The 20,542-nt window shown below is 54.4% G+C and overlaps 1 protein-coding gene across 1 annotated transcript in view; it reads left to right on the top strand.

Moving 5' to 3' along the window:
• The window catches only part of PPL (periplakin), a 58,350-nt gene that overhangs the window by 36,932 nt on the left and 876 nt on the right, over positions 1–20,542 (top strand). The window contains exons 4-23 of the mRNA XM_007453651.1: positions 3,177–3,331; positions 3,999–4,119; positions 4,714–4,839; positions 4,930–4,971; positions 6,387–6,548; positions 6,645–6,752; positions 7,685–7,780; positions 9,060–9,182; positions 9,277–9,423; positions 10,059–10,210; positions 11,504–11,601; positions 11,767–11,924; positions 12,932–13,110; positions 13,191–13,329; positions 14,083–14,276; positions 15,574–15,724; positions 16,479–16,562; positions 17,263–17,379; positions 17,880–17,972; positions 18,731–20,542. The exon at positions 18,731–20,542 is cut by the window's right edge and continues 876 nt beyond it. Of these exons, the coding sequence (XP_007453713.1) occupies positions 3,177–3,331; positions 3,999–4,119; positions 4,714–4,839; positions 4,930–4,971; positions 6,387–6,548; positions 6,645–6,752; positions 7,685–7,780; positions 9,060–9,182; positions 9,277–9,423; positions 10,059–10,210; positions 11,504–11,601; positions 11,767–11,924; positions 12,932–13,110; positions 13,191–13,329; positions 14,083–14,276; positions 15,574–15,724; positions 16,479–16,562; positions 17,263–17,379; positions 17,880–17,972; positions 18,731–20,542 (4,257 nt within the window). The remainder of the gene's footprint in view (positions 1–3,176; positions 3,332–3,998; positions 4,120–4,713; positions 4,840–4,929; positions 4,972–6,386; positions 6,549–6,644; positions 6,753–7,684; positions 7,781–9,059; positions 9,183–9,276; positions 9,424–10,058; positions 10,211–11,503; positions 11,602–11,766; positions 11,925–12,931; positions 13,111–13,190; positions 13,330–14,082; positions 14,277–15,573; positions 15,725–16,478; positions 16,563–17,262; positions 17,380–17,879; positions 17,973–18,730) is intronic.

Below are 20,542 nucleotides of genomic sequence, written 5' to 3' on the forward strand. Positions count from 1 at the left end.
GAAAGGCAAGAGGGCCCCCCTCCCCCAGGGTACCCCCTCCCCGAGGGTCCCCCCTCCCCTCTCTCATTCCTTTCCTGCCTCCACCTCCCACTTTTCTTTCCGGCCTCAGCCGGCCCTGCCAGCATCCTTCCCTCTGACCATGCCCTTGCCCTGGTACCCAGCCCCTTTGGCAATTTGTTTGTCCCCTCTCTTGTGACTGCCATGGTGGCGTGTGCTTTCCTAAATGAAAACAGCTTTTTGGAGTGTGTCCTTTTTTCCTCCTAATAAAAGTAATATGTGTTCGTTACAAACATTTCAGGACCGATAAACAAGTATAACGAAGCAAATTAAGATGGCGTATAATTGCACCACCAGAGAGAACGATCATCCATTAACCTTCTGGTGTATCTGTGACCTTTTCTTGTGTGTGTGAATAGCATCCAGCTCTCTCATTGTATTTGCTTAGAGTAATGACTCAAAGTAACAAGGATGTTTTAGGGAGATAATTTTGAACTATTTTCTTTTCATTCAAATGAACAAACTTAAGAAAAGAAACCACGCTTTGAAGACTGCATGGGATAATCTTTGTCTTTTCTCTTCCTTCCTTCCTTCCTTTTTTCGGAAGAAAACATCATTATTAATTTTACTACCCAAACGTTCTCTTGAACTTTCCTATTTTTTTTGAACTTTCCCATTTTTTTATGGAAGTGAGATTCACATAAGATATAACTAACCACTTAAAGTGTACAATTCCGTGGCATTTTGTACATTTACGATGTTGTGCAACCACTGCCTCTATCTGGTTCCAAGGCACTTTCATGGCCCCAAAGGGAAACTCCATGCCCGTCAGCAGTCATTCCCCATCCCCTCCCCACAGCCCCTGACAACCACTAATCTGCTTTCCGTCTCTTTGGATATACTTATTCTGGATATTTCATATAAACAGAATCATATAGCATGTGACCTTTTGTGTCGATCCCAATTTTTAAATGCCAGAAAAGTTGGAAGAATTGGAGAACATCCATATCCACCACATCTCCTGGATTTGCTTTATCCCTCATCTGTCCATCAGTGTGTGTGTCATTTACAAGATATGTCAGTCCCTATGATTTTTTTTTTTTTTTTACTTTAAAAAACTTGTCTATGGAAAGTGTCCAAGTTTTAAGAGCTCAGCCTTGTGAGTTTTTGCATCAGTAGGTACCCATGAAACCATTACTCAGGTCAAGATAGAGGACATTTCCCGAAAGGTCACAAGGGACCTTCCCAATCAGTATCCCCCAGAGGTAACCACTGTGCTGACCTCTGTTCCCATTGATCAGTCTTGTCCAACTGTTGACTCTCGAACACCCACATGGCATATCTCCCAACTAGATGTTCTTTCTTATCTCGGCTGGAGAGGGCTTGTGTTCCCACACAGCACCTGCACCTGTGTGAAATAGGAAATGATTAATTTACTTCCTCCTTTTGCAAAATTAATCTTTGACGCTATAACTGCCCAGCAGAGCTTCAGATCAGCTGGTGATGGTGGAGCTGATAAAATTCCACCCAAGCCAAGAACCATGACATTTTGTTGCAACTTTTTAACTCGCCAGACCCACCCATGGTGGGGTGATGGCCCAGCACCACTGGACTTCTGCCACGTGGACCTCACCCCCAAGCCCCTCAGGGCGCTGGGCCCACTTGCTGCTCAGCCCTCCCGGCCCAGGAAAGACCTGGAAGAACGGGCTGGATACCTTCTCTTCCTCCGAGAGGAAGTTGAGTCATTTGACACCGTACCAGGCACCACATCACTTCTGTTCACTTCTTTTTCCTTTTGCCGTTTCTTCCTTTTTCTTTTTCAACATCTTTATTGAGGCATGTTTTACAGATCAGAAAAATGCACCCCCTTTAAACGTACAGTGCAATGGTTTCTAGTAACATCACCAAGTGGTGCAGTCATTTCTATAGGTTGGTTTCAGAACTTTTTCATCCCTTCGTAAGATCTCCTGTGTCCATTGACTGCAGATTCCCACTCCCATCCAGCCCTTGGCAGCCACTCATCTACTTTCTGCCTGTGGATTAGCCGACTCGGGGCAGGTCCCATAAACTGGTCCCGTGCAGTGTGGCCTTCCGTGTCTGGCTCCTCTCACTTGCATGGTTTTGAGGCTTGTCCCTGACGAGCCCGCGTCTGTGCTCCCACCTTCTCGCTGCCAAGGGAGAGTCCTTGGGTCACTTGGATGCCTCTTCTGAAGCAGGGGTTTCTCTTACTCCCATTGCAGAGATGGGGACGCCGAGACCCAGCTAGGGGAGGGGACTGGCCTTGCGAGTTCCCCCATGTGACCCCCGTCCAGTCTCTGGACCCCCAGTGCGGTCTCTGACTCATCCCCCCTGGGCCTGGGGTCCCCCGGGCCTGGCACAGTGCCCAGCCATGCTCCCTGAAAGTCCACTAAGTGGATTAATGGACTGTGTTTAGAAACCTGCTGTACCCGCTGCTCATTCATTGTTCTTCCCTAAATAAGCAGAGACCCTGGACTCATCAGCGACTTATCCATTCTATCTCCCAGATGCCCACCCACTTTGTTCATTCTCACCATTTCACTGGTGACACCCCAGCGTGGGCCACCCTCAGCTCTCACCCAGGCCCTGTCACAACCCCTGACTATGCTCCCAGCTTGTACCCTGTTCCCTGCAGAGCCCCTGGAGGAATTGCCTTTAAGGATAGGTGGGGCCCCGTCTCCCACTTCCTCCCCCGTCCCTCCTTCCAGCCTCAATCACAGCCATCCTTTCCTCCCACAGGACCTTTGCACAGACTATTCCCTCTGCCTAGAACACTCTTCCCTTTCTTCCTTCCTTCTTAGCCTGTGTCACCACCTCAGAGGGGCCTCACTGACCCCCAGAACTCAAGCAGGTCCCCCATGTTCCACCTCTGCTGTGTCTCCTTGGTAAACACCAACTTGTAGGAACTTGCAGTCACCTTTGTGAGGTTTATCTATGACTTGCCTTTCTGGGGGTCTTCCTCTCCCCTGGGCTGGGTGGGGGCCACGTCTCTTTGTGCACAGCTGTGTCCCGAGCCGGCCACAGCAGGCACTTGGGCAGAGGCTGGGCAGGGCTTGGGGAGGCCATCGCTCGCCCCTCTCCTCCCATCCCTCCCATCCCAGCTGTGCCCACTGAGTCCCTGCCCACTCTCTCTCCCCGCCCCTTTCTTGTGACTCTCTCAGGACCTGGCCCGGCTGCAGGAGGGCCGGCAGCCGGAGCACCGGGACTCAGCCCTACAGAAGGTTTCAGACTCAGAGAAGCTGCTGTATGTGCTGGAGGCGGACGCGGCCATCGCCAAGCACATGAAGCACCCCCAGGGGGACATGATCGCCGAGGAGTAGGTCCCCTCCGCTTCGGGTCCTGAGGGACCTGCTCGGGACCAGGGCAGGGGGGCTGCAGCCACTCAGCATTCAGGAACCCGAGTTAGGGTTTGTTGAGGGTTAACTGGATGCCAGCACGAGCCAAACACTTTATGTTATCCTCACGACAACCCATTTTGCAGTTGGGGAAACTGAGGCTCGGAGCACTGGTGTCTCTCTCCTGTCCTGGTCAGAGTGTGACCACAGCCCCCTGACCTCCAAGCTTGTGAACACATTCTCTCCTGCCTAATGCCCAGCTGGCTTCCCGAGCGCCTGGCTCTTGCCTCAGCTTAGATGTGGACAAAGCACTCTCACTGTCATGGCCCCCACCACCCTGTAGCCCTGCTGGATGGTGGGCTCCAGAGAGCAGCAGATCTGCCTGTTTCTTCTGGAACCTCCTGTGGGTCTGGGTGCACAGTAGGGCTCTCAGGAAACATGGGTGGGGGAAGGTAGAATGAAGGAAAGTGGACAGGAGCAGGGTGGGAGTGATTGCCTGGACCCAAGGCCACAGTCACCCTGTCCTACCAGGCCACTGAGCAGAAAGCTGAGGCCAGGGGCAGGGGTGGGAGGCTGCCCCCCTCGTGGCATGGGCAGTGCACCCACCAACCAGCCCCGCTAACCAGGGTGGCCACTCTCCCCGCTCAGCATCTGTCAGCTGAAGGAGCGTGTGACCAACCTCCGTGGGAAACACAAGCAGGTCTACAACCTGGCAGTGAAGGAGGTGGACCCGCAGGTCAACTGGGAGGCGCTGGTGGAGGAAAAGCTGGTATGGCCCGGGGTTCAGCTGGGGTGGGGCTGTGTGTGGGCCGGGGGGGCCCCTACCATTGAATGGGCACCACATTCCTGCCAGGGAGGGAGTTGTGTTCCCGGTGTTTCCTGATGTTTGTGTCAATGAGATGAGCAAGGCTCAGAGAGGTGCAGTGCCTAGCTCAGGGTCACACAGCAGAAGTGGTGGAGATTGGGACCCTCCCGGGCTCGTTGGAGTCCTGGCAGGCTGGGGGCAGTGGCCAGATTTCTGGCCGGCCACTGCCCTTCCTTTGCCCTCACCAGCCCATCTCCACCATGGAGAATCCCGGGCACTGGGTGACCCCAAGCAAGTGACTCCCCCGGCCGAGCCTCTGTTTCCCCATCTGTGAAATGGAAACAGTAACCATGAGGGCCTCTGAGTTTGCTGTGAGATTAAATGAGACAGGATGTGACAGCCTCTCTCTGCATCTCTCCGGGGCCACTTCACTCACTCCTTGGCTGGCACCGTGAGGAGGAGAGCCGAGGCTCGCAGGGTACGGGGTACTGGGTGGGCTGCGGGTCCTGAGTCCCTGGCCCACCCCCATGCATGTTGTCCCTCCGCCCGCCCGGCCAGGACAAGCTGAGCAGCCAGAGCTTCGGGTCGGACCTGCCACTGGTGGACCACCAGGTGGAGCAGCACAACATCTTCCACAATGAAGTCAAGGCCATCAGGCCCCACCTGACCAAGGACGGGGGCAAGGTATGTGCACAGGGGTGGGGGGGGGCCCCGGGGAGGAGGGTCTCCCACCTGCATTCCCGCCCTAACCCATGCCCTCGGCTCCGTCCTCAGGAGCAGAACAGCGAACTCCAGGCCAAGTACCAGAAACTGCTGGTGAGACGCCCCTGGGAACGGGATGGGAGGGGCTGGGAAGCCAGGCCATGGGGACAGAAGTGAGTGCAGTAAACACTTCAAACAGGACGGAGGGGGATGAAGTGGGAAGAGGCCGTACCCCGAGCCCCTACCTGAGAGGCGCCCCTGTTTGCCCTGTGCTCGTGGGAAACCCCAAGAGACCCCATGGATACAGTTCATCTTACTATTTGCTTCTTAATTCTTTACTGAGCACCTACTGTGTGCCAGATACAATGCCGCCTGCTTAATAAACGGAAGTTTTTCTATTTCCTTTTTCAAAACCTTTAAAGAATGTCTTCTTTTTTTAATTTTTAATTAATTTATTAATTTTTATTTTTGGCTATGTTGGTTCTTCGTTTCTGTGCGAGGGCCTTCTCTAGTTGTGGCAATCGGGGGCCACTCTTCATCGCTGTGCGCGGGCCTCTCACTATCGCGGCCTCTCTCATTGCGGAGCACAGGCTCCAGACACACAGGCTCAGTAGTTGTGGCTCACAGGCCCAGCTGCTCCGCGGCATGTGGGACCTTCCCATACCAGGGCTCAAACCTGTGTCCCCTGCATTGGCAGACAGACTCTCAACCACTGCGCCACCAGGGAAGCCCCAAGAATGACTTCTTTTTAAAACCGCACAAGTGATACATAAATGTTGTGGACATTACAGACACTCGTTATGGACGTTACAGACGCCTCAGACGTGAGAATGCAGAGGCGGTGATAGTATAGCCGGTAGGAGGCTCTGGAGCTGGGCTGCCTCTACCCCTTTTGGTGGGGAAACCTTGAGCACAAGCTGCTGAGCCTCTGGGAGCCTCAGTTTCCTCATCTGTAAAACAGTCACTTCCAGTCTCTGGCTCATAGGATGCTTTGAGGATTGCATGCGTTGATGTTGGAGAAGTCCTTAGCACAGTCCTGGCACGTGGTGGGCCCCACACATGTGTTCACTACTGTTCTCATTTGCAGAGTGGAACGCAGACATCCTTCCTCCTTCCCCTCCTCCTTGCCCTGTGGTAGTTTGCTACGATCCCCCTAGCACCATGACATGTTAAAGAAAAAAGTGGAAGTGTAGCTGCTGATGTTTTTTGAGCACCAGCTGTATGCCAGGGTTGGTGCCCTATGAGATCAGTGCTGTCGTTATTCCCATTTTGCAGACGAGTAAACTAATGTTCCACAAATATGTCAATTCTGTGAGGGTTTTGTCTGTTTTGCTCACTGCTGTATCCACAGGGCCTGGAGCCATGCCCAGCACTTAGTAGATTCTCAGAAAACATTTGCTGAACGAATGAAGGGGTTTTGGAGGCGGGGAGGCGGTCAGGTGACTTATCCAAGGGAGTGCAGTGGAGCAGGAGGTGTGGAGGGAGGCTGTTGCTGGCAAGGCCACAGCCCTGTCCTTGTCCGCCCACAGGCGGCGTCTCAGGCACGGCAGCAGCACCTGAGCTCGCTGCAGGACTACATGCAGCGCTGCACCAATGAGCTGTACTGGCTGGACCAGCAGGCCCAGAGCCGTATGCAATACGACTGGAGCGACTGCAACCTCGACTACCCCAGCCGCCGACGCCAGTACGAGGTGGGCACTAGGCTCTGGGGGTGTGGGCCAGGGGGCTGGGAAGGAGCACGGGGCTGCCTGGCTGGTCAATGAGCCCCTCCACTGCCCCTGCTGCAGAATTTCATCAACCGGAACCTGGAGGCCAAAGAGGAGAGAATTAACAAGCTGCACAGTGAGGGTGACCAGCTGCTTGCCGCCAAGCACCCTGGAAGGAAATCCATTGAGGTACGTGAGCCCCAGGAAGGGACGCCTCCTCCAGCCTGCCCTCCGGGTGGCCTCTGCTCTGGGCCGCCTACACTCAGGCAGGCCCCAAGGTGGGTGTCCTGTGTCCATCTGTTTGTCTCTCCATTTTGCTGCCTCCTCTTGCTCTGTCTGACCCTGCGTCCTCTCATTATCTCAATGCCCTGCCCTGAGTCCCTGGACTTCTGAAGCCCATGTGGTGCCCGTATTAGTTTCCTATTGCTGCTGTAACAAATGACCACAAACTTGGTGGCTTTAAACAAAGGAAAGTTATTCTCTCATAGTTTTGAAGGCCAGAAATTCGAAATCAAGGTTTTGGCAGGCTTGTTTCCTCTGAGGTCTCTAGGGGAGAATCCTTCCTCATCTCTCCTTGCTTCTGGTAGTTGCTGGCAATCCTTGGCATTCCTTGGTTTGGAGCTGCATCACTCCAGTATCTGCCTCTGTGTCTTCACATGGCCTTCTCACCTGTGTGTCATCTCCTCTTCTTATGAGGACACCAGTCATTGGATTTCAGGCCCACCTTAAATCCAGGATGATTTCATCTTGAGATCCTTAACCAGTTACATCTGCAAAGACCCTATTTCCAAAAAAGTCACATTCTGAGCTCTGGTGGACTTGAATTTGGGGAGTACCTTTGTGAGATTTTTTTAAAAGCGCCACTTTGGGCAGACACAGCCCCTACTTGTCCCTTCTGCAGTGTACAACCTGAGCACCCGTACACAGCAGCCCTGCTTGGCGCCTCAACACGTTCCCCTCACTCCTCCTCCCACCCCTGGGCGGGAGGTGGGCTGGGAGCCACATACATGCAGAGGCCAGATAGCCCCTCCTCTATCCTTTGCTGGTCTGGAATCCTGCCATCCCTCCCTTCGTGTCCCCGGTGCTTGGCCGGCAGCAATCTGCCTCCTTTCTCCTGGCAGGCTCACATGGAGGCTGTGCATGCAGATTGGAAGGAGTACCTGAACCTGCTCATCTGTGAGGAGAGCCATCTGAAGTACATGGAAGACTACCACCAGGTACCTGCCAGCCCAGGGCCCCGTTGGTGGGAGCACCCAGTGCCTGCTTGGCTCACTCATGGCCTCAGTGCTAGTTCCTCTAGGAGCCTTGCAGGGCTGCCTGCCCAGGCCTCCTGGTACTTACACTTCTGTTGACGTGGGCATGCCCCAAGCTTGCTGGGCCCTTGTCTGCCTTGCCTGGGGGCTGGGGCTGGAGAGTCTGACTCACCAGGATAGTGTAGGCACAGGAGTAGGTGTGTGGAGTTTTAATTTTGGTAAAAAATATATAATATGAAATTTGCCATTTTAGGCATTTTTAAAAGTGTACGATCCAGTGCATTCATTACATTCACAATGTTGTGCAACCATTGCCACTGTCTTTCCAAAACTTTTTCATCACCCCAAATAGGAATTCTGTACCTAATGAACAATCACTCCCCATTCCAGCCCCTGGTAACCTCTCATCTACTTTCTGTCTCTTTGGATTTGCCTATTTTAGATATTTCATAGAAGTGGAATCACATGATATGTGGCCTTTTGTATCTGGCTCTTTCACTGAACATAATGTTTTCAAGGTTCATCATGTTGTAGCATGAACCAGAATTTCATTCCTTTTCGTGGCTGAATAATATTCCATTGTATGCATGGACCACGTTGTGTTTATCCATTCACCTGTTGATGGATGCTGCATTGTTTCCACAGGAATGTGTGTTTTTAACAAGAGAGCTGCACGTGATTCTTATGAGTAGGTGATTTGGGGACACTTGAACTCAGATGATACTATTGTAACTAACTCCTGGTTCAGTGTCAGCCCTTCTGGGCTATGAGCTTCACAGGGATCCCAAAGTCATGTTCATAGCTGCAGCCCAGGGGACAGCTGACAATGAATGATTCCAGAGCTAATGGGCTGAAGAATGGGCAAGAAAGTTTTCTAGAACCAAGTGGGGAGGCTTATCTTCCATGTACTAAGACTTAGAATAAGTCAGGGTGTCCCTAGCACAGAGAAAAGAGTGGAATAGAGAAGAACCCTAAGCTTACTGGTGTCTACACATGAAAACAATATGTCATAGAGGTGGCATTGCATGGATTGGTGGGAAGGGACCTGGTTTCTCCCTGTGAAGCCCCCCAGGAAGCTGGGCTGGGGAGGGTTGTGGGTGTCCCCAGGTGGCAGAGCCCATGGATTCAGGGTGAGTGGGAGGCCCAGCCCTACCTGGGAATGGGCTTAAAGTCACAGCCAGGATTAGCCCCAGGTGTCCTAGCACTGTCCTGTCCGTGACAGGGTCCCCCTGGTCTCCTCTAGTTCCACAAAGACATGAAGGATGCCCAGGAGCTGCTGCGCAAGGTGGACTCAGACCTGAACCAGAAATACAGTCCCGACTTCAAAGACCAATACCAGATTGAGCTGATGCTGCGGGAGCTGGACGTGAGTGATGCCTGAGCGGGCCCCTCCCCAGCTCCTTGCCTGCTGACCAGGAAAGGCTGCGTGACCTCACCTGGGCACTCCCTGCCATGTTTAGGACCAGGAGAAGGCTCTGGACAAGTACGAGCACGAGGTGCGGGGCCTGCAGAAGCGAGGGCAGCAGGTGGTACCCCTCAGGTACCGCCGGGAGACACCATTCAAGCCCATCCCCGTGGAGGCGCTCTGTGACTTTGAGAGTGACCAGGTGAGCCCCTGCCTGGTGCTCCAGGTGCCCCAGGCAGGCTGGGCCCAGATCTGCCTCTTCTTATATCACTGAAAGGCCTTAGGAGTGACATGGCTGGATGCAGGGTCTCAAATATTTCAGGAGCCTGTGTTTATCTCCATCATGGGGTCCTCTCTGCCAATGCCCCTGCATCACCCCACCTGCCGCCCTGGCCTTTTCTGTCCTACCAGCTTAGTGGCCCCAGTCATTTCAGCAAAAGTCCCAGGGAAGGTTCTCATTGGCCTGCTCTGAGTCATGTGTCCAGCCTAAACCAATCACTGTGGCCAGGGATGCCATTCTCTCATTGGCCAGACCTGAGTCACATGTCCACCCCCAGAAGTCAGGGAATGGAGGGACGAGAACACATGGGCTGGGACTGCACAGGGGCTCCCCAAAGGGAAATCCAGGTGGGTGCTAGGCTGGCAGACCCAGCACATGTTCTCTTGGTGCTTGCCCCTCTCAACTCTCTATGATGGAACCTCTCGGGGAGGATCTGAGAAACAGGCTAAGACTCCCCAGGTCCCAGAGTTAGGGGTGGGGCTGAGATGGTGACTGGGCTCCTGGCCACCAGGTGGGGCAGGTCTCTCCATGTGTTCTGACTGGCCTGTCCCCACCAGGGCCTAATCTCTCGGGGCTACAGCTACACCCTGCAGAGGAACAACGGGGAGAGCTGGGACCTCACGGACAGCGCAGGGAATGAGCTGACTGCTCCGGCTGTCTGCTTCATGATCCCTCCCACCGACCCCGAGGCCCTGGCTCTGGCTGACAGGTACAGGGGCAAAGGAAGGAGCCAGTGTGGACTGGCCGCACCCCCTGGGCCCCTCAGGCCACGTTCACAGCCCTGGGCACCCCAACTCAACCTCAGGGTGCCACTAACATCCCCACACCTGCACCCCTTGGAGGCTCAATTGGGACAGCAGCAGATCCTGTTGGCTGAGCTGACTTGTGTGTGAACCTCTGGCTCTGGGCATACATCAGGGAGTGGTTTTTCTGCAAGGGCCTCTGGGCCTTTGCACATACTGCTCCCTCTACCTGCACACCAACCCACCACCTGTTGGCTCAGGCCTCTTGGTTTGAAGACCCAGCCTGGGGGTCACCTCTTCTGTGAAGCCTTCCCTGATTGCCCCCTCATCCTCCACCCTGGCTCCAGGAAAAGGGCTGCCGCCTCTTTCTCAAGCACCTTCTCCCACTGCTCGTGCTGCTCTCATTAGGGTGCTTTGTGTCTGTGTCAGTCTCATTGGGCAGGGGCTCCTTGAGACTTACTGTTTTCAGGGCCTTGTTCAGTACCTGGTGCAAAGCAAGTACCCAAGAACTCTTTGTTGAATGAGTGATTCAAGGAATTCCTTCATTTATTCATTCAGCAAATATGTATTGAGCACCTACTGTGTACTGCTTCCTCAGGGGTAACATCTTGGTGGGGAAAACAAATGAGCAAACAAGATTATTTTATAAATTTATTTGTTTTTATTTTTGGCTGTATTAGGTCTTTGTTGCGGTGCGCGGGCTTTCTCTAGTTGCGGCAAGTGGGGGCTACTCTTTGTTGTGGTGCATGGGCTTCTCGTCGTGGCTTCTCTTGTTGCAGAGCACGGGCTCTAGACCCGCGGGCTTCAGTAGTTGTGGCACATGGGCTCAGTAGTTGTGGCTCGCGGGCTCTAGAGTGCAGGCTCAGTAGTTGTGGCGCACGGGCTTAGTTGCTCCGCAGCATGTGGGATCTTCCCGGGCAAAGGATCGAACCTGTGTCCCCTGCACTGGCAGGCAGATTCTTAACCACTGTGCCACCAGGGAAGCCCAAGATAATTTTAGATAGTAAGACTTGCTATTGAAGAAAAGAGAGACAAAGAAAGGAAGGAGGGAAATAAGGGGTCCGTTGAACCCAAGAGCAAAGACAGACCAGCGTTTCAGCAAATGCTTTCTACGTGTGTCGTGTTAACTTTTCAAAGCACTTTGATGAGCTTCCTGACTCCTCGAGGCTGTCTGTCCAGCCAGAGTCCAGGGTCCTGTGTCAGTGGGCAGTAGGGGCAGTGGGCTACCCCAGGTCCCCAGCCCGTTTTTGCTGTCACAGCCTGGGCAGCCAGTACCAGAGCCTGCGGCAGAAGGCAGCTGGGAGCAGAAGGGCGCTCCAGCAGCGGCGTGAGGTGCTGAAGGCAGAGAACCCTGGAGGTGGGTCAGACGCTGCCTGAGGCTCTGGGGGGACAGGGAGGCAGGGCTGGGCCCAGGGTCTGTGCTGCAGATGGGACAGTGGAGGTGGGGAGGCTGGCCCTCCTATGCCCCCTCCCTGGGCCTCACGATCCCCTCTGCCACCCGACTCTGATTTCCCTCCGGCAGATGTCTCTGACCTGCAGGGCCGGCAGCTGCTGGCCGGCTTGGACAAGGTGGCCAGCGACCTGGACCGGCAGGAGAAGGCCATCACAGGGATCCTGCGGCCGCCACTGGAGCAGGGCCGGGCTGTGCAGGACAGTGCAGAGCGGGCCAAGGACCTCAAGGTACCCCAGGTTGGGGGCAGAGGCTGGCCCACTGGCTCCCCAGGGCCCCTGCTCAAGGTCTTATCCCCATGGGGTGTCTTGGTGCTCAAAAGGGACCACTTGCCACGTGTAACAGGAAGTCGTGAGTCGTGGGGAGGGGGGCTGCTCTAGGCCAAAGACTGAGGAGGTACCTGATACACTCTCTTGCCCCCAAGACACACCCCCAGGAAAAAGGGCTCATGGCAGAGCTGACAACAGCAGGACTGCAATCTGAGCAGATCAGCACTGAGCTGAGTGAGAGGCCGCGGTGCCCGGCAGCACACGGGCTCTGGGGCAACAGGGCCAGATCACTCGCCTTGACCACAGACACCGTTCAAGCCCAAACCTCAGTGTCTTCAGTAAAATGGGCTGATCCCCACTCAGGGGGCCTCAACAGGATGGGGCAAGATGAGCCGCATGAATACCATCTACTCCTCACCTCTTTTACACACACACACACACACACACACACACACACACACACACACACACACACACACACACACACACACACACACACACACACACACACAGTTTCCCGGGTCCTCGGCGCCCTCCACAATGGGCATGACTGTTCCCAGTTTACAGGAGAGGAACGGGGCTCAGACAAGTGCCGTGGCCCTTGACGGGGCTCACACCAGGGCTGGTCTGGTTGGGGCTGAGCCAAGGCCAGAGGACGCCTGATACAGGGGTAGGGTTGGGGCTAGGCCCCACCATGTCCCCTCCTAAGCTGCTTGGAGTCGTACCCACCTCATTGGAGTTGTCCCCAAAGATAAGTAAAGCCGTGTGAAGTAGTGGGAACAGGAACCTATTAATATTAATCACTCGTGAGTCACCATCCACTGTGTCAGAATTCCCAGGGATGCTCATTACAAACACAGACTCCTAGGCCAGCGTCCCAGATCCCCAGTCAGGCCCCCCGGGGAGGACATCCCTGTGTGGGGGTGGCTGCCGGCTGTGGTCAACGCGAGGGGCTCTGGTCCCCACAGAACATCACCAACGAGCTGCTGCGCATCGAGCCTGAGAAGGCGAGCAGCACGGCCGAGGGTGAAGCATTCATGCAGGCCCTCCCGGGCAGTGGCAGTGCGGCCCTGCTGAGGACGCGGGTGGAGGACACCCAGCGCAGATACGAGCGCCTGGTGCAGCTGCTGGATGCGGCCCAGGAGAAGTGGGTGCAGGTGGGCAGTGGGGAGGCTGGGCGGGGTCAAGGGCCAGCACCGCCCCCCAACTCCTGACTCATGTCCTCAGGGTTGACATCGCCAACCGCCTGGAGAAGAGCCTGCAGCAGGGCCGGGAGGTGCTGGCCTCATACGAAAACCAGCTGGCCCAGGAGGACACGGTGCCCAAGAGTGGCCACGCCCTGGACAGCAAGAGGCAGGAGCTGGCGGTGAGTGTGGGGACCCTGGGCTTCAGGAGCCTTTCTCTGAGTTGGGCATGGGCTCCAGGTGCCCCTGCCACCCCACCTGTGGACAGTCGAGGGGCCCGAGGCCCAGCGCAGCAACTCTCTCCAGGTTTGGAGTCCCAGCCGCACACGGGGTTTCTGTGGCCTGTGGAAATCAGGTGCTGGTATCTTAAAATCGAATGTCCACATAATCCCCCCAGACTCCCAGTGTCTCTGGACAAGCAGATCTGGTCACCTGGACCCACATGCCTGCATGGCGCATCAGCTGAGCACAGGAGCCTCTGCCCCAGCCCAGCATCTGCCCTCTTCACCATTGCCGCTGGGCCTGCTCTAAGCATTGGGGTCTGTGAGCCCGTGGGAGGCCCCTTATTCACAAACCACCTCACAAAACCCTTGCCCTTGTGGTGAGGGCCTCACCTCAGAGCCCAGGAAATGGGCTCAGAGACCAGAGCCTTCACGAAGGCCACTCCAGTCCCGGGCACCGTGTCACAGGCATGTGCCGTGTGCCGCAGGGTTTTAGAAGCTAGTTTTCCCAGGGTATTGGTCATTGTAACAAAATGGAAACTGCAGAAATGACCACGGGTTTGAGGAGAAACTCAGAGGCAAACTGCCGGTCCCCGCCCAGGTCCAGGCCTGCCACCCGCTAAAAGCAGGCAGCCCCAAGAGCTCTGGGTAGCACCATCCTGGGCCCTGGAGCTCTGGCCACAGCACCTGCCATCTGCCTCTCTGCCCTGGCAGGCCATGGCCTCCGAGCTGCAGTCCCGGCAGGCCCTCCTCAGCGAGGTGGAGCAGAATCTGCAGGCCGCCAAGCAGTGCTCTGGCTCACTGGCCAGCCGCTTCCAGGAGCACTGCCCGGACCTGGAGCGCCAGGAGGCCGAGGTGCACAAGCTGCGCCAGCGCTTTGACAACCTCTGCCAGCAGGTGGAGCTCAGGTGAGGGGACCGCGGGGGCCCTTGGCTTAGTCTGCCTTAAGGCACCAAAGTGGGATTTCTGCAGACAACACTGAAGGCTGTTTGATTTCTAAATAATTTCCTCTTTCTGAAAAAAGCAGTACATATACAAGATAAACACAAAGGGATTATAATGACCAAACCCTTCCCCCAAGATCAGCACTGCTACCAGTTTCTTGTGTGTCCTTCCAAAAGCATTCTGTATGAGCTGGGGTAGGTAATTAATGTACGAATGACAACACACCACATACAGTGTGTCTTGCTATTTTCCCTGTCGTACATTTTCCCGGCCTGATGAATCAGTAAGTGTTCCCCCCTCCTCTTCTGTTTTCTGGAAGAGTTTGTGTAGACTGGGTATGAATTCCTTAAATGCTTGGAAGAATTCACCACTGAAGCCATCTGGGCCTGCAATTTGTTTTTTTGTGTGTAACAGGGTTTTTAACTACAAATTCAACCTCTTTAATAGATATTGGACCATTTGGGTCATCTAATGCTTGAGCAACTTCTGAAGTTTGTGTCTTTCAAGGACACATTGACCATCTCATCAAGTTGTTGAGTTTATTGGCATAAAATTGTTCATAATATTCTCTTAGCCTTGACTATCTGCAGGATCTGAGGGAATGTCCTCTCTCATTCTTGATGTTGTATCTTCTTCTGTTGTATCTGTTTATTCTTCTTGTCCCCCTAATCATTATGTCTGAGGTTTATCACGTTATTGACGGTTTCAATGAACCAGCTTTGGTTGCAGTGATCTTTCTCCTGTTTTCCTGTTTCCTGTTTCACTAACATCTGCTCATTATTATTTCCTACTGCTGCTTACATTAAGTCCAATTTGCTCTTCTTTTTCTTTCTTAAGGTAGAAGCTTAGATTGTTGATTTGAAAGCTTCTTTTTTTCCTTATCTAAGCATTTAAAACTACATACTTCCCACTAAGCACTGCTTTTGTTGTGTCCCACAAATTTTGATATTTTTATTTTCAGTGAGTTCAAAAGATTTCCTCACCTCCCTTGTGATTTCCCCTTGGATCCATGAGTAATTTAGGTCCTAGAATTCACAGTGGGCATCCCTGTGAGTCCACAGAGGCGGGCCTTCCTGCGCTTTACAGAGGCCTCACAGTATTCCAACACAATATTCCATAATTTATCTAACTACTCCCTTCCTGGTGAACGTTTAGGTTATTTCCAGTTAAATTACTTTTGATGACCTCTTTAAAAAGGGACGGCAGGCAGCTCTCAGTGAGACCTGAGAGCTCAAAGGCCTGATGGGCTTTGCCCCACAGGGTCCAGAGCCTGCAGAGCACCCGGGCTGCTCACGACGCCTTCTATAGTGGCCGCGACCGCCTGCTGCAGTTCCTGTCCCACATCCCCAGCTACGAGCCCCAGGAGACAGACGGCCTCGGCCAGATGGAGACCAAGCTGAACAACCAGAAGGTGAGAAGGCCACTTCCACGTTCACAGGATGATGGTCACAAGGGGGGTCAGAGGTTAGCAAGCCCCTTCATGGACGGGGGCCTGACAGCGGTCCTGGCCAGGCGGGCTCCCAGCACCCGAGTCTCTGACAACAAGGATGGGGTCTCCCTCACCTCTCCGTCCTCAGTGCCCAGCACAGGGCCTGGCCCAGAGTGGACACTCCGTGCAAGCCAGCTAAATAAGCAAATAGCTACAGGGACACAGGGGAGCCCTCGGGGAAAAACCCATTTCCAAAGCCCAGAGTGCTGGCTCCCCAGAAGGCAGCAGGGCCTTGGGGTGAAGGACGAGGAACAGGAAGCCCAACAGCCTGGTCTCAAATCCTACTCCCACCCCCATTAGCCATGCGCCCACGGGCCAGTCAGTGCACCGCACTGTGCCTGGGTTTCCCCGTTCATAAACTGGAGGTGAGGACGGTGCCAACCTCACAGGATGTTGGGAGATTCAGTGAGATAATCTAAGAAAGATACTAGAACAGTGCCTGACATTTCGATGCACTCAGTAAACACAACTTTCCTGCCAAAGATGATTATCTTCTTGGCCCTTCTTCACAGGGCCTTAGAATTGCCTTTTGTAACAAACAAATGTAAACAAGGAAGCCATTCCTTATACTTTGTGCTACAGAAGAATTCCAGACTCCAAGGAATCCAGCTACTCTATCTAGGTTCTGGATTTTTTTTTTTAATTTTTGGTTTTCAAAGTCTCTGTTGTTTTACAGAACCTGCTAGATGAGATAGCAAGAAGGGAAGAGGAAGTACAGAAAGTCTACGCCCACTCCCAGCAGTACCAGCAAGCTGTCAAGGTGAGACGTGACACCCTGCCCAGAGTGTAAAGCAGCAGGGCCTCTTCCCACCAGCTGGACCGGCGGGGTGTCCTCAGGCACTGCTGGCGGCCACGCAAACCAGCACAGGCCTTTGGGAAACAAGATGGTACTGGGCATCGAATACCAGAAAAGGATTTTCTACTGTAAAGCAGTAAATGGGGGAATTTATCCTAAAGGAAAAAATATGAAATAATAATAATGTGGGATTAACAAAATCATTGTACAACAGAATTATTTACAATAGCAAAACACACTAGAAATAACCTAAATGTCCAATAGCAGAGGAACGGCTAGTAAATTATCAGCTGACCACACAATGGATGTTAAAGTCATCAAACTGATTCACAGGAGGATTAGGAGGAGGCAATATGAGAAAAGCCATAACTCTTATGGTACAGAGTTCAATGAAGAAAGCAGAATGCCATGGTCTCTAGACCAGGGAAGGCCTAGAAGGAGCATGCTTTGGGGACGGAGGGGGACTGTGGCCCTTTTTCTCATCTTACATGTTATTCAGGGACGTAGGTACGTACCACTGATGGATCTATGGTTCTCAAAACCTCCTGGCAGGCAGAACAGGGTGTGGCTGAGCGGAAGACCTTTGCAGTCAGCTGGAAGGGGCACAAGAACATCTTGGTCTCACCTGCTCTTGTCTGCCCTCTGCCACGTCTGTCTCACGCAGGACTACGAGTTGGAAGCAGAGAAACTCAGGTCCCTCCTTGACTTGGAGAATGGAAGACGCAGCCACATGAGCAAGAGGGCCAGGCTCCAGTCCCCTGCCACCAAAGTGAGGGAAGAGGTGAGCTCTGCAGGCCAGGCCTTCTCGGGGTTCCCTCACTCCAGAGAGCATGGCATGCAGGCCTCAGAGACGTACACACAATAGGGAAACTGGCCCAAGAGCCCTCCTGGGTGCCAACAGGGTTCAGTAAGAGGAGATAACTTATTCTGGGGTGGTGACATTGATATGCCCAGAAAGACAGCCTGCTGGGTTTATCTGAGCCAGAGCCACGGACTCCCCCTGCTCCCCGTAAGTAAGTACACACACACAGAGGGCCGATGTTATCAGCTCCTTCCATACATGAACACGTTAAGGCTCAGCGACAGACCTGCTCAAGGTCACTCGCTGGGGGTTTAGGCTTCTGACTCTAAATCCAGTTTCCTCTCCTATAGATGAGACTGTAGTAGAACTCCAGGTAGGAAGGGGCAAGAAGGTTCCCTCTCTCCCCAAATGCCAGACTTTTCAAACACCGTCCAGCTTACCTTCGCTTAGCCTGTTGACTCCTATCTGCTCTCCTGTAGGAAACGGCTCTTGCTGCCAAGTTCACGGAAGTTAATGCCATCAACAGACAGAGGCTGCAGAATCTGGAGTTTGCTCTGAATCTCCTGAGACAGGTAATGGATCTCAGTAAGGCATTCTACTCAAAACTATCCCAAGAGCTGAGAAATGAGACTCATTGTGCCTCAGAGAAACAGCCTGTGAACCAGTGGGCATGTCCCCCTGCGAACAGGGTTGGGTGGCGCCAGTGCAGACGCCAGCCCACGCCTGTGCCCCTGTGGACATGAATCCAACCTACGCGTCCCATCCCTCTAACATTTGCTGAGTACCCAGAAAAAGGTAACTTATTTATAAAAGCCCAAAACATTAACAACATTGTAATAGTTAAGAAAGTGGAAGCAACTCGGTATTCACCAGCAATGGGTGTGCGACTGAGCCAGGGTCTGTCCACACAATGGAAAATGACAAAGCTGTCACACGACGAGGTAGCACTCCCTGGGCCGCTGCAGATTCTCTCATAAGTGCAACAAGCAGGGTGCAGAACAGGCAACACCATTAGTGTGGAAAAAAATAAATACGTGTCACAGGCAAAAATATACGTGTCTCAGAGGTGACAGTATCCTGTACGATCAGGACCAGCAGTGACAGACAGCCTCTGCTTCACACTCTTCTGTGGTTTTAAAATATTTTCCCAGATGCATTTAAACTACTTGTTTTACCATTTTCAAAAGGAAGCCTAGAACTCTAGTGAACCCGGCACTGACGGGGTCCCCTAGGGACCGCAGGACAAGCAGTCTGACCTCTGGCAGGTGGCCAGGTGGGGTCGGGCCATGCAAAGTCCGGCATTAACCCTGCGCTATCTTCTCCTTCCCAGCAGGCTGAGGCAGGCATGAGCCATGAGGCCCTGCCCGGGGGCAAGCCGGGCTCCGGAGCAGAGGAGACGTGGAAGATTCAGCGGGAGCTGGACGAGGAGGCGGAACGGAGGCAGCAGCTGGAGAATGAGGTCAGGAGCGCCCAGGGGGAGATCCGGACCCTGCAGAACCAGAGCCCGCAGGAAGCAGTGGTGAGGAAGGTGCTCAAGAAGGTGCCAGACCCCACACTGGAGGAGAGCTTCCGGCAGACACAGCAGACGCTGGTGGAGGAACAGTGCAAGAACCAGCTGCTACAGAAGGAGCTGGAGGCGCTGCAGCTGCAGCTGTTCACCCTGGAGCAGGAGGCCAGGGACGGGGGGCAGGAGTACATGGTCAAGGAGGTTCTGCGCATCGAGCCGGACCAAACCCAGGCCAACGAGGTCCTGAGGCTGCAGGAGGAGCTGGAGGAGCTGCGGCGGCAGAAGGGCACCCGGGAGGCAGAAGCGCTCCTCCTGCAGCAGCGCGTCGCAGCCTTGGCCCAGGAGAAGAAACAGGTGCGGGAGAAGGTCACCGAGAAGGACGTGGTGAAACTGCAGAATGACCCCCAGCTGGAGGCAGAGTTCCGGAAGCTGCAGGAGGACCAGCAGCGGGAGCATCAGCTCAGGGAGAAGCAGGAGGAGGAGCTGAGCTTCCTCCAGGACAAGCTGAAGAGGCTGGAGAAGGAGCGGGCCATGGCCGAGAGCAAGATCATCATCAAGGAGGTGCTCAAGGTGGAAAAGGATGTGGCAACCGAGAGGGAGGTGGGTGACCTCAAACGCCAGTATGAGGACGAGGCCGCCAAGGCTCGTGCCAACAAGAGGGAGAAAACGGGGCTGCTCCGAAAGATCTGGGCCTTGGAGGAGGAAAATGCCAAAGTGGTCGTGCAGGAGAAAGTGCGGGAGATCGTCCGGCCAGACCCCAAGGCAGAGAGTGAGGTGGCCAACCTCCGCCTGGAGCTGGTCGAGCAGGAGTGCAAGTACCGGGGGGCCGAGGAGCAGCTGAAGAGCTACCAGAGCGAGCTGGAGGTGCTCCGGAGGCGGGGCCCCCAGGTGGAGGTCAAGGAAGTGACGAAGGAGATCATCAAGTACAAGACTGACCCCGAAATGGAGAAAGAGCTTCAGAGGCTCAGGGAGGAGATCATCGACAAGACCAGATTCATCGAAAGGTGTGACCTGGAGATCTACCAGCTGAAGCAGGAGATCCAGTCCCTGAAAGAGGCCAAACCCCAGGTGCAGACCAAGGAGGTGGTCCAGGAGATCCTGCAGTTCCAGGAAGACCCCCAGACCAAAGAGGAAGTGGAGTCTCTGAGGGCCCAGCTGTCAGAGGAACAGAAGAAGCAAGTGGATCTGGAAAGAGAGAGGGCGTCCCAGGAGGAAAAAATCAAACAGAAGGAGGAGGAGCTTTCCCAGGTGAAAGAGAAGATGGTCCAGCAGGAGGTCGTCAGGTACGAGGAGGAGCCGGGCCTGCAGGCCGAGGTGAACGCCTTCACCGAGAGCATCGACGCGGAGCTGCAGCAGATCGATGGCCTCCGCGGGGAGCTGCAGCAGCTACAGCGCAGGCGAGCGGAGCTGGAGCGCCAGCTGGAGGAGCTGGAGCGCGAGCGGCAGACACACAGGGAGGCCGAGCTGGAGGTACAGCACCTGAAGCAGCGGCTGGCCCAGCTGGAGGAGGGGGAGGCCCGGGAAAAGGTGACCCTCAAGCAGAAGGTGGTGCTGCAGCAGGACCCCCAGCAGGCCCGGGAGCACACCCTGCTCACGCTGCAGCTGGAGGAAGCGGGGCACCGGCGGGTGGGGCTC

This window comes from Lipotes vexillifer, unplaced genomic scaffold (genome assembly GCF_000442215.2).
Source record: "Lipotes vexillifer unplaced genomic scaffold, Lipotes_vexillifer_v1.1 scaffold914, whole genome shotgun sequence".
NCBI lineage: Eukaryota > Metazoa > Chordata > Mammalia > Artiodactyla > Lipotidae > Lipotes > Lipotes vexillifer.